General features: G+C 39.9%; 1 protein-coding gene across 1 annotated transcript in view; it reads left to right on the plus strand.

Annotated features, from left to right (window-relative positions):
* The window catches only part of slc1a7b (solute carrier family 1 member 7b), a gene marked incomplete at both ends in the record, with an annotated part of 36,502 nt that overhangs the window by 2,842 nt on the left and 14,212 nt on the right, over positions 1–19,448 (plus strand). Inside the window, one exon of the mRNA XM_079157607.1 lies at positions 15,333–15,412. Coding sequence (XP_079013733.1) covers positions 15,333–15,412 — 80 coding nt within the window. The remainder of the gene's footprint in view (positions 1–15,332; positions 15,413–19,448) is intronic.

The raw sequence follows: 19,448 nt of genomic DNA on the forward strand, positions 1-19,448 counted from the left end.
AAAATGCTGAAGGATTAGCCCAAATTTAAAAAAAAAAAAAGAATATCAATTAAAAACTATGCAACTATGTAAACATGCTGAACAGAAAACACAGAGTAGCAATGTACGGATGAATCTATGACATAAATCTGGATTATAGTATTAGGGAGGGGGGTGGGGGTCAGCAGAGTCCCACCATCAACTGCAGATTTCCAGAAGGAAAACATGTGAAACAGAAAATACCAGTTTTTAGACAATATCTAACTAATAATGGTTTGATTGAATATCGAAATCGTGAACAGGATTTTACATTATTTAGTTTACCTAAAACTATTCATGAAACGGTGTGGATGCTTTTATCTGTGTCATGTTTTAATGCTGATTCCCAGTAAGACTGAATCGTTCAAAGCCCACAGGACTGTTGGAGAGTGAATTATAGCAGCTCAAACCAGTTGTCTTTATTAAACAGTGTTGTGCCTCCACACAGAAAGAGGACAGTGATTGATTTAGTAGGCCGTGAGAAAGTAAAATGACTGAAAGTCAGATGACAGACGGACATTTTGCATGTTACATACACTCAGTGGCCACTACAAATTGCACCTTCACAATCTATTGCAATACAACATAGATTGCTGTTTACCTTTACAAAGTTTATCATTTTCAGTTTGTGTTCACATTGTTGAGAATGTGCAAATGCAATTATATGTTTATTACTGAGGTGTGGTGGAAAAAAATATTTAATAGTACCGAGTGAGTCCTATGATACTGAAATTAAGAAACATTGAGAGAAGAAATTTGTCTTTAATGTGTTTATTTTCTGCGCAGAGAAGGTGCAATCATCATACAGAATGCAATGTCTGAAGGAGGAATGAACCCAGAGTGTTGGTTGTGTACGACTTATAAAGGCCTTGAGCACATGGTGGGGTAGGAGGAGTTCATCACTAGGACATCTGCACAACAGTGACCATTCATTGGTCAACCATTGAATGGTTAACCAATGAATGGTTCACTGATTGCATCCACATTCAGCCTCTTATCTAAGCTGACATATCATGACCCTGAATAAGACACACACACACACACAATATTACTCAACCTGAGAGGACCCTCACTGACCACGCATCACAATATTGTTTTTTAACCCTTTCTAAATCACAATTCCAGATTGAAAATCTGTTAACGTTGTAAGACAAACGACTAAAAGATTGAAGGGGAACTGTATGACCAAACTAAACTAAACAGCTGTTGAAGTGGTATTAATAAAGTGCAGGGGGACTTGTGAGAAACAGATTTGACAAACAGTAGCCAACATATCCTGAACTTTAGTCCCTAATGTGGCTTAAGGGGAGACACTACATTTGAAAAGGGTAAAATGTTGAAAAACGTTGCTTACTAGCATTACGACATTTATTTTTTATAACACAAGTTTACTGGCTTTGTATGTTTAAATATGCAAATGATGCATTATCGTATGTAATAGGCGCCAATTTGCATACATTTCCACAACAGCCATAGACAATTTTAGCCATGTTTTTAGGAATAAAATGTTCTATAAATCAGGCTATGAATGCTATATTAACAAAAATGGCAGAATATAGATAGAAATGAACCTGGGAAGTTTGGTGTATACTGAAGGGGAGATTCTGAGAAAAAAATGTACTAATTCTGAGAAAATGGCCTTTGTATTGCAAAATGAAATACATTTTCAAGACAGTACAGGTAAAAAGGTTAAAACAAAATAACAAATAGATATCACTATGAAACTTCCCCAATTGATTACTTACATTAAGACAATTATTGTTTTCTGAAGGTTTATGGTTTAATATGCAAAAAGGCATCATCTAATGCTACCTTTTTGTATATTTAGGAGAAGCCTACTGACACAAAGTAGTAAAATAAACACTTAAATGTGTATTTTCTATGTTTTTTTTCCATGGAAGCAAAAGAGCCAATATCTCAACATTGACCAATGCATGAAAAAACTTGTTTTGCATGTCGTGTCACGTAAGCTCCAAAAAAGCTGATTCTACATTTTTCATTTTTCATGAATGTATTATTTTGTGAAAGTCAATCCAAATCTGTATACTGTATTTGCAGCATACTGGCAAATTTACCAAATGTCATAGCAGAATTAAGAACCAGAATCAGCTTTATTGGCCATGTATGCGTACCATACATGGAATTTGACTCCGGTTTTCACATTGCTCTCAACGTACATACATGGAATATACAAATAAACAAGAAAAATATAAAAACAAGGACATTAAAGACAACAAAGTAGAACAGAGAAACTAAGCATAAACATTTAACTACTATGTACAATATACATATATATCGAAGAATATATATGAACATAAAGAACAACAACAATGACAATAGACAATGGATTTGGGATATTAGTGCAGAATGGTGGTAATAGTGCAAATGGAGGTGCAGTATGTCTGATTAATTGTTCATGAGAGTGACGGCCAGCAGAATGAAGCTGTTCTGGTGTCTGGTGGTATTGGTGTATGTACGGTGCTCTGTAGCGCCTAACAGAGGGGAGGGGTTGGAACAGGTTGTGTCCAGGGTGTGATGGGGCTGCAGTGATCTTTCCTGCCCGTTTCCTGACTCTGAAGTGTACAAGTCCAGGATGGAGGGCAGGCTGGCACCAAGGATTTTTTCTGCAGACCTGACAGTTCGTTGTAGTCTGTTCTTGTCCTGTTTAGTGGCCGATCTAAACCACACAGTGATGGAAGAACAGAGAACAGACTGGATGATAAACAGAATCAGCAGCTGTTGGCAATGTACGACTGTGTCAGAACACAACAAGTCCATATTTATAGAAGAGAACCCAAACAACAAGCTGGATGTTTTCCACAGAAAATTGCAATAATGGTGTCCTTCACCAACCAGAATAGATTTTTGCTATTTGGTCTCTGTACCACCCGAACTAGTCATTTGCAAATAGGCTGTATGAGATAGGCATGCATTAGCAAACCCTTCAAATCTGTACTGCAGCTCAATTTGTCCTTGAGCAAGACACTTAACCCCAAAATTGTTCGCGTAGCTGTGCCTACGGTGTAGAATTGAAAGAGAATTCGAATTGTAAGTCACTTTGGATAGAAGCGTCTGCTAAATGACTGTATCTAAATTTGATTTAATTAATTCAGCTAAAACATGACCAGCCTCCATCTGCAGGCTGTTAATTGGCTGCATTGGTATTTTGCTGTCGAACTAACTCTGTCCTACGCACACATACTGTACACCTGCGTGGGTATATCGGTTGTTGAGCAGATGATGGTCGGTTGGAAAAATTTGAACATATCGTCTTATATTCTACTTGGAAGCAGAGTTCTGCAGTGTGTTTGGCAAACATAGTGTTAGGTTCAGAACCTCTCAGAACTGTGGAAGGCCGCATGTTGAAAAGCAGCCCAGAAAAGCAGCCCAGACAACTGCAAACTGATGTACACCATGAATGATAAAACAAACATAATATTCCATAAATGTGAGACCCCGTTCAGGCCACCCAGCAAACTGGTGTGTTCACTGGATGGCCCGAAGGAAGTCTGACTCTCTCCTGGGATTCACAGCTCTTTGTCCCCCCAAAGTTACATTCCTGAGCCCATCGATCAGCTCCCACGATTGGCTCATCCAATAAGCCCCTCCTGGGCAGATGACCCATTGTTCTGTTCTGCTCACCTAGGTTCGGCCAGCTTCGTTCCAACCCCCGCTGGCAGACACCTCCTTACATTCTTGGGGCCAGTTCCTTTGTTTGATTCACCAAACCCCCGCTTCCAGTACACTCCTCACACCTTCCTCTTACAGTATGAAATTACCTCTGATGATGAAATTACTTCTTGGTCTAAACTCTTACAATTAAACACACTGTAACATCCAGCACTAGGAATGCTCTAAAACTTAAATCCCTCACAATAGCTAACATCTGACGGGGCTAATACAGCTAACAGCAAACAGGGCTAATAGTATTAGCAGCCCTTTTAGCAGTATTAGTCTAATATTGCTAACAGGGCTGCTACAGCTAACGGTGCTAACCGTTTACGGGGCTGTAAAGCTAACAGAGCTAATAGCTAACGGGGCTAATACAGTGCACAGGGCTAACAGCTAATGACCCTAAACACACTGCAGCACTGACAAGTCCGAGGGCACAACAGTCGACATGATGAGTGAACAGTGCGCTGCGGTCACTTGCATGAGATGTGCAAGTGAAAAACGCACCTGACACACTTGCAGTCTAAACAGAATTGTGGTTTGTATTTCTTCAATCAAACATTACAGCAGTAGTTGTTGAAGACACACCTTGGAGATATTTGCAAAGTTATTTTTAGAGCAGTACTTTTAGATCAACAGTAGTAAGTATATTGTACTTGAAATTGACTTTTAAATGCCACCAATCTGCTTCTATCCTTGCTTATTCATATATTTACCACATATTCCATAGCCCCAACAAAGAAAAAATGCTATGGGTATTGAATTATAGAGACATTATTTTGTCAAGTGGTTGGAAATTAATTAGAATTGCAATTGTACGATGGGGGATCCCAGTATTCTTGCTAGCAGCAGCAGTTCTCTTGTTGGCAAAAGGTGACTGAGGTCAGAGTCCACTATTGTCAAAGCGCTGTTGTATTGAAAGCATCTACTATAGCGATGTAATTACTTGGTGAGCATAGCCTCTGCCTGAAACACAATGGTCATTGTTCCTGAAAGTTGTATTGACTGTCAAATGTAACTGAATACCTCAAACATTCATTTCTTGTTGTGATGCTGAATGGCAGTATGAAGTCTGTCAGAGATTTATAACACAGATTACATAAGAAGAAGCAGCAGCAGCAACAGTATTAGTGGTTTGACTTAAGTCTTACTGTCAACAGTGGAAGAATTACTGAAATCATTTACTCAAGTAAAAGCAGCAACACCACACTATTAAAATGCTCCATTAAAAGTAAAAACCTTGCTTTAAACATTATTACTTAAGTTAAAGATTAAAAGTAAAAGCAACAAAATGTACTGAAAGTATTGAAAGTAAAAGTAGTCATGAGGCAGAATGGGCCATGTCAGTGTTATATTATTGGGTCATTATTTATGATGCATAATACATATTTAAGGCGTACCTCAATCTTGAGGAGGAGCTAATTGTATCTGCTTCGTATACTTTTAGTTTAATCAATAATAATGCATTACACTTTATGAACTGGTCCAGCAAAAACCAAATGTGTTGTGAGTAAAATCTTAAAATTAACTATAGCTGTAAAATAAAGTTAACGGAGTACCTCACAATTGTGCTTACATGCTATACTAATGTACTACTTTCTACCTCTAGCTACTGCTATGCTCTTTTACTCTGTAATTGTCACTTGCCAAAGTTTCTGCTGTTCAGCAAAAGGTATAGGCTAATTTTAAAGGGCTTGTGCCCAATCTTCAGGTTTATATAATAATAACCCATACCAGAATGCTCCCTAAATCAGTAGCTTCTGTATGACACATTTTTACAAAGAAAAGATAATGTCACCGTTCCTCAAATTCACAAGTATTTTAATATGTAAAGTTTGTTAATATTAACCTTCGCTAAATCCCACCCAGTCTGGCTCACCAGGTGATGTGGTGGTTCACTTTTACACTGTGATCTGTAGGCTTTAGCTCCTATCTAAATAGTTCTAGCCTTTTTTTCACTCAGTTTGACATCCTGAATATATCCTTTGAATGCTTATTGTAGACCCTTCTGCCTGCTTCTCTATACAATTACCTTTTTGTTTTTAGCTCAAATTCAATTATATCTATTCAGTGCAGTTAATGACTGTGTGGGCTCCATGGTAACTCTGACAGCTTGACGGAGTATCAGCGGGTGACGGGGCTTGACAAATGGTAAATTGAGCACTGTGAGTTATTTTGCTTTTAATTTGTATTCTTGATGATTCGTGGAAACATGGCGAAAAAATGTGCGTTCATAGTCAAACTTGTACCTTTTTTACCAGTGATTCTGTTTTGTTACATTCTAATGCCTCATTTTGTGTCACCATGTACCACGAACAACACACACACACACACACACACACACACACGCAGGCAAACACACACCAACCCATACACATGAGTGCAAGATGAGCAGAGCAGAGAGAAACCTTCTCTGCTGGCTGGATGCGAGTGCTGATCCTGCTCTTATACAGGAAACTAAGCTCTCTCTGCTTAATGCCCAAAAGAAAAGCTCTTTAGCTGTCATTATGCACCCGCTTCGCCCCGCAGCCCCTCATTCCACCGTCCTCCCATCTCCCCTGACATCCCTAACCTCACACTCACTTCATCAGCTCTTTACAATACACAACTTTTAGATGTGTATTAATCATCAGATCAATACTGTACTGGGGTCTCAACCTAACAGCCATTGCGGTGGCCTCTTGCTCATCCCACCTCGGTAGTAGTAAAAGATTTCTTACTGTAGGTTTAGGCAGCCCTTTCTTACCTAATCCTAGCTTTTGTAATAACAAGATAAAAGCTAGCTATAATATTATAATATGATAGTACAACAATATTTGTTGCAATTGCAGGCTTCCAGTCTGACAAAAGATGATAGCCCAGATTATTACATTTAGATACAAAGACTAAGTTGATGGATAGACGAAAGTCAGCCTAACGTTGCTTTAGGACATGGACCAGTCTTAGGACTTTTTGTGTTTGATTTGGGACTTGAGACACACTTGCGACTAGCAAGACTTTATCGCCTGCTGCTACACGATTGCAACGGTAATGCAACAATGAATGACAGATGTCTGATATCTTTAAAGCTTTTATCTTGGTATGTATCCCTTAAAATTGGTCGACTTGAATATGTGCCTGTTTGAAGTGTTGTCCTAAAATCATCTCACAAATTTTCATTGGAATTAACTTTGGACATTGGGGACATGCCGACACTGACACAGTTTTTTGCTTTGGGTCACTGATCTGTTAGAACATCCTTTTCCCTTTAGACGCTGTGAAACTGTGAAACTGTGCACTGCTGCAGTTGCTCTTCAAGATTTTGACCGACTTTGGCTGGATTTAGTCATCCAGTGGCTGCGAGTGTAACCTTTCCCAAGAGCCCTCTGTCGGCCTTTACCCGTGGCATTAATTGTTCTTTCCTTTGTCACATATTCAGTTTCAGGGCTGTCAACTTTTCAATTTGCTTTGGAGTGAGAAAGTAATACAACTTCAGATTGTACATGGTCATAGTCAGGGTCATCCTGAATAGAATTATATTTGACATTTCGGCAAACACTGAAGGAAAGTATTTTGTGAGATTAAACATGATTATTTGTTACAATGTATTTTGAGCTGACTTTCCCGGTGCAGTAATGTGCAGTGGAACTATTTCAAATGGTCATAGGCACGATTGGGATGAAATCCATTGCGCTTCTCAGCAAACCTACTATGGAAACGGTTTTATCAAATTAGGATTTCTTTGCGGACGTCACATATTTAACAAGAATAATTCAATATATAATGTGTAATATAATGCAGCTTTTATTTGGTATTTAAAATCTGAAAACGTATAGCTGAAATGAGATTGGCTTGGCTACTCCTAGAAGGCTTACCGGTATCGTATCAGCACGTATAGTCATGATCCAAGCAGCGGCAGTTACTCATTTTTTCAATTTCATAGTGGTGAGGCCTGTTGTGTTTTTGTAAATTCCCAACACTTAAAAAGCGCTTCTATGCTCTTCACCACGTACGTATACACCCACACAGTTCTGTCTGATGGAGACTTTTGTCTCGCTTCTGCCTTTAGCCCTGAGTCCTGCTGAGATGATTTGTCACTGTGCTTAAAGGTGCTAAACACAAAGTAGTTTTTGTTATTGTTGTTTGTACAGATTTCCTGCGCTCCAGCTTCAGTTGCTAAGGCTGCTTCTGTGTGCTCGTGAAACATCTGCTCTTGGATTTTTCTGTGCAAAAACCCTGTCAAAATTCCCCAACCAATAGAATGCCAGGTGTAGTGTTGCCCAATGACATGATTCCTGCCTCGTTGCGGGTGTGTTCGCTTTACGAGAGCGTCCCTGATGGTGGGTTACTCTTTAACCGGGTCAATCTACTTCCGCCTTCCGATGCCTCATTATATTGCTTTCTTCAAGATTTTTGGAATATAAAGAACGTTAATATATACCAGCGCAATGCCCATACTTTTTTAAAACTATAATAGCTGCATTGGCCTATTGTCGGTGTGATAGAGGGGAGCGAACAGTGGTGTCGATCAGGGGAGGAAGTTACAGTTAGTGGCACAGGTAGCTGCCGCATATTCCAGTGAGAATCCGTTTGTGTCGGTGTGGAGTGGCGCCAGTCAATGCAACACGAGCCATGTAATGTGATGTATGTCCCAGCAGCATGCTACTACAATAGTCAAGAAGAATACCACTGATAATCAATAACGTTATGTAGCACGGCACCCGGACGTTCACCCACAAAAACACAGCAGAACATATCTAAAGTTAACTGTGCAATCAAACGTTAGCCGAGACTGAAAATAGGGCACTTTCCGCTTCAGTATGTTCAGTTCACGCTTGAAAGGGAACAACAACATCAAATTATAGCTACAGTGAGGTAGGTAGGCTGAACATGGGCAGACCATGGATGTATAATTAAGAAGGGGAAGCATGCAGCATTGGTTTTAGCTAGCATTAGAAAGCTAATGGCTCGCTCTGTGTTATGTGCAGCTGTGAACGAGCATGAGCTGAGGTGGTTCATTCATGGCCTCCTTATCAGCATACGGCAAAATAAAAAAGTTGGCTCCAGTAATAGTTGCCGGTGTAATTATTAAAGTAAAATAAAAAGTACTGGCTGCACACTGGTATTCTAGCTAACTATTTTGTTAACTAACTTTTGACATTTGTTCTCTTTGGTTCTATAGATCAAGATGGCACTCTTACTGGCATTGTATTTGATATCATGTTCCACACCATATAGTAAGGAGCTTTCTTAAGACCAGCACAAATGGACTAAGAACCACAAGATCCTCTGCATACATAATATGGTCAACTAGAGTATTAGCAATCATGCACCCAGTATTAGAGGCTTTCAGTTGCTTGGACAGATCATCGATGTATAAATTAAAAAGAATTGGGGACAAATTTCCCCCTTGTCGGACACCAACTGCTAACCCCAAATAGGGCTGAGACACTATTGCCCCATTTTACTTGTACAGTCTGGTGGACATACCAGTAATACCATGTCTTTAATGACCAGCACTAACAGAACATACAGCATCGAGTCTGGTAATAAGCCGTGAATCATGAAGCCAAAATGGCAAGGAGAGGAGCTAACCGTATTTAAGGTGTTCAGCAGTAATATAGTCTAAACCACTTGCTTTGCTATGAGACAACTTCTTTATAGCTTGGTACACCTCATGTGACATAGTTGCCATTGAATCATTACTCTGAATATTGTCCACCTTATACAAATTCCATCAACAGTGCATGGTAAAGATGTTCTACATTTGTTAAGACCTCTCACTTTTTTAAGAAAATCAACAACATTGTTACTTATCAGCTTCTTGGCCATTTTTCTTTTTTACAAAGGAAGCAAATGACATACTTACATCTTGCATTAGTGAGCTTCTTGTACTCAAGCACAGGCCCTTGCCTGGGTCTACCTGCGATAGCCCATGATTTAAAAGCTTCACAGGCTTTAGCACGATACTCAGCTACATACTCGTTCCAACCAGGTCTGATGCTATGTGTCTTATTTGTATGCTTGTAGTCAGGCTTACTGCCTTCATACAGAGCACTTACTATATTATTATACATGGAGCAGAGTTCTCTCCTATGCTCCAAATCCTTACAATTGACGTCAGTACACATAGTTGCATCTTAGGTCAACGAATATTACTTATGGATTTGTCTGTACGAGAATAATAGGCTAAGATGCCCTCTTTTGTGTTGACACTATTTCCACTTCTAGATAGCGCCGGTAGATGTACAACATTCATCGACATCACAAAAGGTCATTGATCAGTTGTTGCTGCCTTATAAAGAATGCCCATACGTCCTAATGAAGCATGTGCATCAACTGTACTAATACAATGGTCCAGTCATGATGTAGTGTGCCAGGCCTCACTAATGTATGTATATTTATCTGTAGGCAAAAGCACTTTCTTTGACAATATTAAATGATTATCTTTACAGAACTGAGCCATGTGATTGGCAAATAATGAGCTTGTGTCTGAGATATCTGCATTCATATCCCCAATGATATATATACTAGAAGAAGTATTATCTTGAATGAAGGAATTGATTTAATTTAGCTTATTTAGATATTCATCCTCATTTTGATTGCACTCCTAGGGTGTATAGACACTTAGGGTAATTCATTATTTATCATCGTGAGTAAACTGTATTACAATACACCAGTCAACACCAAGCCTGACCACATTTATCAATCAGTCAAGCTTCTTATTCCATATAGCCACACCCCCTGGTATCCTTCCTCTGACTATTCCCATGCCACGGTCAGTTGTAGACTCCCCTGTCCCATTAAAGTTATCATTGAAAGAATTTAGTTTTTTCAAGTCTTGCTTTGCTAAGAATGTCTCTTGCATAGTGTGTCACAATTCTCAAAAGATTGTCAACAACCGTGCGGCGAGCTTTATCCCCTGCGCTGCGGCCCACACGCAGACAATTGTATGACAAAAACAGATTATCATTTAGCAAGCGCCAGCAGGCACACTTATTCCCCCCACAGCATGTGTGGGGTTTGACCCGATAACTCCCGCCCTGCGCAAGCTCATAAAAGCGCCGGACAAATGCCCCTTCTGGCCAGAGCTCCGGAATGTACATTTCATCAACCTCATTCAGGATCAACTCGTGGCAGATATCCTAAAAAACCCACTGAACCCACAGAGATGACTTGGGAGGGAAGAAGCTTTTTCAAACTCTTGATACACTGCAAAGTTAATTTTGACAGATTGGAGATATGAGGTCTGGCTGCAGGGGGATGGAACAGCACAGCCGGTAGAGAACAGCTGTTCACTGCTGCGCCGGATGGATGCCAGTGTTAGGTTAAGCCCAGTGGACACTGACACAAATACACAAAAAGCCGGTGTGATCTGAACGCTTCTGTCAAACATGTCACCCAAAACTCTTGGGTCATGGAAGCATGTCACTGGAGTTTTATCTGTTATGTTATGGCTGCTCTCCTATTCTTTTCAAATTAGGTTTACCCGTCTGTGTTTATCTGTGACTCTCTGACTCCCTTTTATAATCATAACCTTCTTTTACCTGCTTTGACCAGTGATACAAATGATCACTTTACCAAAAACATTGGTTCCACATATGCATGTCCCTGGCAATGCACACAACCTATTGAGTTTAAGGTCTGGTTCTGGCAGCAAAGTCTTGTGTTTTACTTTGGGAGTGTCTGGAAGTCAGTGGTAAAGGTTTTCTTGCCCTAAAACTATTCAGTAGTCAATTAATCAACATCTGTCTGTCAAATAGTAGTATGACAGACAGATGCATATTTTGCTTAATCACTTTCTTTATTTTATGCTTTCCAGCGGATTTATACTTTCTTAATTCAAGACATATTGTTTTATAAAATAAGACAAGGTTTCCGGACAAATACTTAACTTCCCTACTGGCAGTGTAAAAACTAAGCATCTTTAACAGGACAAAGGGGACGCATCACATCCAGACGCTTGGTTATTCCAACAAAACTACTTGGTTATGTTTCGGCAAAAAAACTACTTTGTTAAGTTTAGGTTAAACATGGTGGTTTGGGTTAAAATAAGTATGTTTGTTATGGGAGTAAAGTTGTGTAGCCTATGTGAGTTAAGTAGTCAGAGTAAACAGAACAACAGCTATCTCTTGGTTGAAACGCCTATAGTTGTTTGACTCATTCATCCAAGTAGGTCTATCTACAGGTGCACAGTATTACAGGACAAGCCTACTTCATGTTATGCCGTTGAAACGTTTAGTAACGTGTTTGAAAGGTTATACGGTTCATTTTAATGTCATTGCACAACAGGGTTGTACAACAAAATGCAGTTTATAGTCCCACTTTGCTACAGAAGAACATGCACACAAAAAAACAAAATGATTATATTTGGAGGGTGGAGGATACATTTTGTGTCTCACAGCTTGAGGAAAGAAGCTGCTCTGGTGGCACGGCAGCTGATACTTCTGTATCTCCTGCCCTGGTCCGTGCACATCCCATGCCGGTCTGTAATGTTTACAGTCAGGATGCTTTTAAATGCTCTTCTGTAAAAGTTAACATGAACTTGGCAGAGCAATTTTGCCTTCTTAAGTTTCATAAAGAAATACAGCATGTCTACATCAATGGTGTAAACAATTGTGTGTCTATGTGTGAGTTTTTTCTAAAATCAACATATCTTTATTGTTGTTGGTGTTGGCGTCTCTCTCCAGTCTCTCTTGATGCCTCCTTGATGCCAGCTTTCAGTCCAACTCTGGAGATGTTTCCTTGTCACCTGACCAGAAAAGCAGCTTTTTTGGACTCTGAATGGTGCCTTCACCTCTCCATTCATTCCATCTTTCTGGTTGGGGAATGAATGTATCATCTTTGTGATCACCGCATCATGTATGACTGCTTATCTATGTGCAGAACTTTGGGCAGTCTTTGTTGGGTGTTATACAAATACATTTTGATTGATTTTGATCAACACATTTTCTGATATATGATGTCACTGTTGATGTATATTCCTCAAGATTGGTGTTCTCATGGTTTGCAGCATACTTGAATGTGTGCCAGTCTGTACATTCAAAGCAGTCTTGTGAAGCAGCTGTAGCTTCTACAAACCTATGGTTTGGTCTATTTAATAGGCTGGGTGTTAGTAGGCAGCAGAAGCAGGGAAATATGGTCTGATGGTCCAAAGTGGGAGGCATTATAGCTGCCAGGAATATCGGTGTAAACATGATCCAGTGTATTTTTTCCTCTATTGGAGATGTAAACATGCTGGTGGAATTTAGGTGAAACAGATCTGAGGTTTATTTGAATCTGTTCGCCTTCCTACGTGGACTTTGACGCTTTGACTTTGACATTGTCACCTGACTGCTGGAGCACTTTCTCTGAGCATCTAATACTGCCACTGCTGGGCTAACATTGGAGTAACTGCATGGGCGAACCAGAAGAGACCTTTTTATTGTTATACTCTGTTCTTTGGAAATATTTATCTAGGTCAACACTTCAATTCAAGCTCTGTAACACAGCATCTTTGAGCTGAACTATAACACCTCAACCACATACTTGACATTCAGTATGAAAAGCAGATGGTGGTGCCATGGAAAAGCAAAAAAAAGAAAATTGCTGAATGTGTATAATACACATTGTTGACTAACATTATTTTTTAAATAAAATGAAATCTAAACTTCCTCTGAAATTCATAAAAAGGTCAGCTGTTGTAAGCCAAAAGATGGTAAATGAACAATGCAATGAATACCTTTTCCTCACAGGACGTCCACTCCTGAGGTCCATCTCAGAGGAAACATTTAACCAGCTTCACCTTTAGCCAAACTGTTACAAAAATATAATCTCAACATATGTTTTCAGACAATGGCATTGAATGAATGCAGTAATATTCAGCTCTGTGACCTTTTAACTTGTAGTTAGCGACTAGGAATGTTGACCATTAACCGGCAGTACGAATTTTGACCGATTATTGCCATCAGTTAAACATATAAAAAAGATATTAACACATTTTTAAAAAGATGAAAGGAGAATAGCTGGTCCACCGTGAAGATCAGCCCACCTAAAGGGCACCTGAGCACTTGTTGCTAGCTTCAGGGCTAACCCAATCACTTCAAAGCAGCAGGTTGCAAGTGGCTGGCTAACAAGACAACTTGGCTTTGGTTATACGTTTTAAGTATTTACTCACCGACTTATAAACTGTACACATACCGCACTGCTACATTCACAGCTATAACGTTACTGTGTCATACTCAATGCACACAGGACACTCGCTAATACGCCGGGCTTTCAATACACCGGTGGAAAGCCTGACAGCGAAACTAATTGACGCGTTGGGAGACTTACTGGAAAAGTGAAGTCCAGGACAGTGCACACAATGTCGTGGCTGCCGACTCTACAAACACATTCCAGCACAATCTTTGGTTAGATTTCTGTGGCAGTGCAACTGTTACAGTGTCTACTGTGTTTAAATGGACTAACGGTGGATTTATGCTTCTGTAAACCAGTTTGCAGTGCCTGCCAGATACGTTTGTCTCTGGTAAAAATCATCGTTGGTTGATTTTTGATAGCACCAATCGATGGATGAAACACTCTGTTTTTTGCTCAAAGGTCTTTGGCATTTGTTCCTCATTGTTTCGGTGTTATGGCCCACAACTTCCCAACTTGTAGGTGTAGACTAAATCTTGAGCTATAAGGAGAGTGAATCTCAGACCATTGCTTGAATGTTTAGGGTGTGGACATTAGCATCAAAGCATATGCAAATAACCACCATAGTAACCTGCTAAATGCTAAATGGATATAGCAGTTGTAGTATTTTGACCACTCAAAGTCCTGTACGCTTCATGTAAACATTCACCCGTTCGGTCATACACAGATAGCAGAGGCTGCCACCTGACCACCAGGGATATAAACTAATGCACATTCACACACACACACACACTGATGGTACAGCAATTTGGGGTTCTGCATCTTTCCAAGTTCAGACAGTTTGACATACGGACTTGAGGAGTCAGGGGTCCAACCACCAATCTTCCGATTAGTGGACGACCTGCTCTGCCTCTGAGCTACAGCCACAAAAGTATAAAATACATCTTCAGTCTTACTTTTCATGTTCTGATGCAAAGAAACATAATAAGAAAAGATGAACTGCTATTGTGTGAAAAAACCCCAGAGAGCAACCGTTTCATGGCTTACTGACTAGAAAAATACATATTCACCACAAAAAAATAAAGTCAAGAAACTGTACTGCTTGAATAAAATGAAGACAAAAAATATATTGAAATATTAACAAAATATGTTTTGAAACTCTGTATGGGCATTGGTCCATACACTCAAGACAATATCATTTATATCATTTTATATCCAAAAAAGCACAAAGAAAATAGTCCAGTAGGTTATTTTAGACTTCCACTTCAGGAGATGATTCAGCATTGCTCAGTTTCTTATCAAGTCATGGGTCATGTTTAATCACAAATACATTGATAGATGAAAAAAAGGAATTACTTTTCCTTTCTTCTTCATGATGTTGAAGAAAGGGAGCATATTTTCAGCTCCCGCTGTTCTCCAAACGCCCCAACAATGTCTTCTTCCTGTTCATAATAGTTTTTTTTAACAACAGTTCCTTTCCACTAGCTGTCTAATGCTCCTCCTCAAATGTCTTGTTACTATAATTTCTTCTTCTCTCATCCTGGCAGGAGGTGAAGTACTTCCAGTTTCCCGGAGAGCTTCTGATGAGGATGCTGAAGATGCTGATTCTTCCCCTCGTTGTGTCCAGGTACCGACGACTGTCACCTGCAGACCCTATATTATAGTTTACTATATTATACATACACACTATACTGTATTATAAACTACATTATTGTTTCCCTATATTGTAGTCTCCCTATAACCCTCACAGCTTTAACCCCTTGGATTACCACGACGAGTTTTTAGTGACATATTCTGTGCGCTATTACTCGCATTCACTGCAAGTTCGCAGGAGGGTGGAGTGGACATAAGTAAAAAATGACCAGCGAGATGATGTGAAATGCACTAAAAAAATACCTTTACATTTTTTTATCCAATTTGACTATAGGCATAACAAAGTCACTTTTATTGCAAAAAAGTAAATACACATTTTTTACAAAACACAAAATTGGTGTTAACAAACCCTCATTTGAACTTGAAACCCACGCTGCCTATCCTAAAATACATTGTTTGAGCATTTTTCTTCGCAAACTTTTCAAGCTTAAAGAGTGCAGGCACACCAATAAGAGCTCAGGGAAGCTGTTGCGAGTTAAAGTGAAAATTGATTTTCATTTTTAATCCTAAACCATGAATTGGATTTCATGAATAGAATTGATTTAACGCCCAGCTTCTACCAGGATGTGCGGATATCCAATAGAAGTAAGGCAATTCATGCTATTTTCCAAAAGTAAAGAAATACCCACCCAAATGTATATTGTATCATGGCAGTAGCAGAATGTGCACTGCCATGACAGTGCACCAAAAGCAGTCTAATAATCAACCAAACTGTAGCAGCGAGTCTTGCCAAAATCCACAAGCAGCAGGAGGAGTAGCTACCAAGCGCTGAGTACAGTCAGGCATAGTGTTGTGCAAGTTCACAGTTCACAAACACCACCTCAAAGTTAAATCAACTAGTTCAGGTTAATAGTTCACAATTTTGAACCAAGTCTACGGTCCCAAAAAATGACCTTGTTCACATTTTTTTTTTATCTGGTTGGATGCTATGGCCTGAAATGAGTCTCATGAAAAACCCGGTGCGCGATCGTTATATACGAACCCACAGAGGAGTAACTGCAAGAGGAAAAGCATCCTGGGAAGGGAGCATTTCTGCTCCGTGTACACAAACGCGGTCCCGGGAGCACAGGGCTGTTATGAGCGCATGCCCGACCCTCCCTATAGCGCTTGCATCTGCTCAACACTCGCCAAGATGACTTAGGAGGAGGGACTGGAATAGACCGTGGCATGATGTCTCCGCTCTTTTGATGGCAGTAGCCATGCCGGCATATGTCATAGGCGCCGTAAAACACAGTGCATGAGCATTATTAACCCTCGCCAGAGAGGTTGACATAAACGATCACGTTTATAAGTTGCAAACGGATACTTTCAGTTTGAACTATTCGGTACCAATTGAAATGTCTCCACGATCTGCCTTTACAAAGAGATCGTTAGTGTCGTGCAACAGTGCACAGTCTATCAGTTGCAGTTCTCTGGCTCCTGTATCTTTCTTGCATACAGTGGCGCAGCGCCGCTGCTATATAAAAATATATCCCAATAAACACTCTCTCTACTTTAAGCAGCCGGAGTATGGAACAAAAGAGGAATATAGATCGTACACTCCAAGACATTGCCAGCCAAGCTCTCCTCACATGGACCTCATTATTCTCCGTGAAGTTTTCTGGACTGCACCATACTCAGTTTAAAAATAGCTTTTTAAAAGCTACATTGTTTTTTGTGGAGTGAGCAACACTGCACTAAGCTCCTTTAAAAAGAAAAATGGACTTTCAAATGTTGCATTGTTTGACAGCAGTTTGTCGTAAAATACGAGGCAATTTAGCCTTTTGTATTCTGCTTAAGTTGGCATAGAGTTAATACACCAGTCATAATTTGGTTTTACTAAAACGATCTAACGACAGTAACAGGCAAACCACCTTTAAAAGTGAAGAGTTCTTAAATAAGTGTGGTGGATCTAATTCATGCCGATGTGGAGTGTAGTTCATGGGAATTTAGAAAAGTAAGCGATACATAATTGCAAAAGTGACTTATAAAAATTAGGAAATGCAACTGATACATATTTAAAGAAACCTAAAAGTGTTAAATTTAAAAACGGAATTTGGTGTGGTGTTTAGTTACCATGTAGGGCTATATTCTTTTGTCCAGAAACACCTTTAACCTCACCTCCCAACTCTGGATAACTCTGAGTTAGGCCAATAATGAATTTTATAACTTGGATCAAGAAGGTCCATTTAAGCGTTCGTACTGGGAAGTTGATGTACCTAAAAAGAAATCATCCACTGATTTCCAGATGTCTTTCACAGTGTAGGTCTGAGGGGGAAAGTCTTTTTGGGCCCATCACGTGACGGACCAGGAAGTCTTAAATTACTTGGTTTGGCCACTGTGTCAAATTGGCTCCAAATCCCAGTGAGTTCCTGGGGAGCTTGGTCGTCTCCAGGGAAGCGAAGACGAGTTGAGTTGTAACGTCGGTATGTCCTGTATCCAGCAGCAGAAATGAACTGCAGCAGCCTGTAAAGGCCTGCTGTGGACCACATGCTGAAATCCGCAGAGCCCTGAAGCCCCTCCCTCACAGCTGAACAGAGTGTATTAATATTGAACCTGTCGCGTGTCGAAAGTGGGCCGACCTTGACTCTGCTCGTCCTTTGGGTCCCCAGTAACACAGGCACATACTGTAAAGTAGATTGTATTGACAGTTCTAAAGATATGTGAAGGACACACACGCATACAAACAGAGATTCCTTTCCTTATAGGAAGCTGGATTGTTGCTTTAAGTATCTATACATCACTGTGTGCGAGTGTGTGGCATTCTGTCCCTGAATGAAAGCAGTGGGGGATTAAGCCTCTTTATTCAAAAGAAAAATCCTTCAAACCACTAACACTGATGTGATGCCGCTTGGTTCTGTGATTACACTACTCTCTGTGTGGTTACTGTGGATCGTCTGGTGGTTACTGATGTATACATTTAGCGTGAAGACGTGAGTTTAATGCTTAATAAAACATTATCGACAACACATTTAACAGTATGTGAATTAATCACACGCATTACCAGATGGATTCGAAGCAGCAGTTCAGCCCTCTGAATTATTTGCCTTTGGAGACGATAAGCAAATAGCCAACCTCAATGCAATGAACCTTTCATAAAATAAGTAAATAACGAGAGACGTTTTCACCTCGTTTCACTTTGTATGCAGTCTCATACCTCTAATGTTTTTTATTAAGCTAAAATATTTTAAAAAATGAATTAGATATTAGTATGCTTCGTACTCATGTCAGCAATACAGATCTTTCAGATATTGGAAAAGATGCCAACTTCCACTCCCAGCTTTCTGATTCCTTTCTTTAATGCATCTAGTTCTCGAGAGTACTTTTGGCTTTGTAAAATGACATGCTCCACCAATTCTTCTACTTGACAGTGTCTAAATAATCCTTAGGGATGTTTAACTCTTATGTCCAGTGTTTAATTAAGTCTAGCATGTTCTTCTCTCGGTCTCGTCAAGAAGTTCACCTCTCTTGAGTCTCCTTTAAGCTGTGCTCACGTAGGCCACTTCTCGCTGTACTGTACAAAGGGGCCATCCTGTGTATCAACTACACCGCCAGTCTTTCAGGATGTTACTTTATTATTCCCTTTGCTTCAGATTGGTTGAGTGAAATGTCCATGATCTCATCATGATTCAGAGCCTGTTTTGCTAATGCATCCAAAATATCATTGCCATTAGCCCCTTTGTGAGCTGGTATCCACATAACTGTTAAAAAGAAAAGAAAAGAAAACACCAGGGATACATACATGAAAAAACAGAGCAGAGCAGAGCAGGATAAGAAGCGAACCAGGCAACATACCATTAAGAATCAAAGCAGAGCAGGTAACACAACAGGCGAACCGACACTGAGAGAGGGGACACACAGAATACTTGTACGTGACATCAGTGCTATTGGACTATAGGTCGTTGGAGCTCATGGGTTCTTGCCTCGTTTCCTAATAGGAATAACCACTGCCTCTTTCCAACCAGATGGCAATTTTACCATTCTCATACTTTATTATAAAAACCTAGCAGCTTCATGGACGCTAACACAGT

The sequence above is a fragment of the Pholis gunnellus genome (genome assembly GCF_910591455.1).
Source record: "Pholis gunnellus genome assembly, chromosome: 4".
In the NCBI taxonomy this organism is placed as follows: domain Eukaryota; kingdom Metazoa; phylum Chordata; class Actinopteri; order Perciformes; family Pholidae; genus Pholis; species Pholis gunnellus.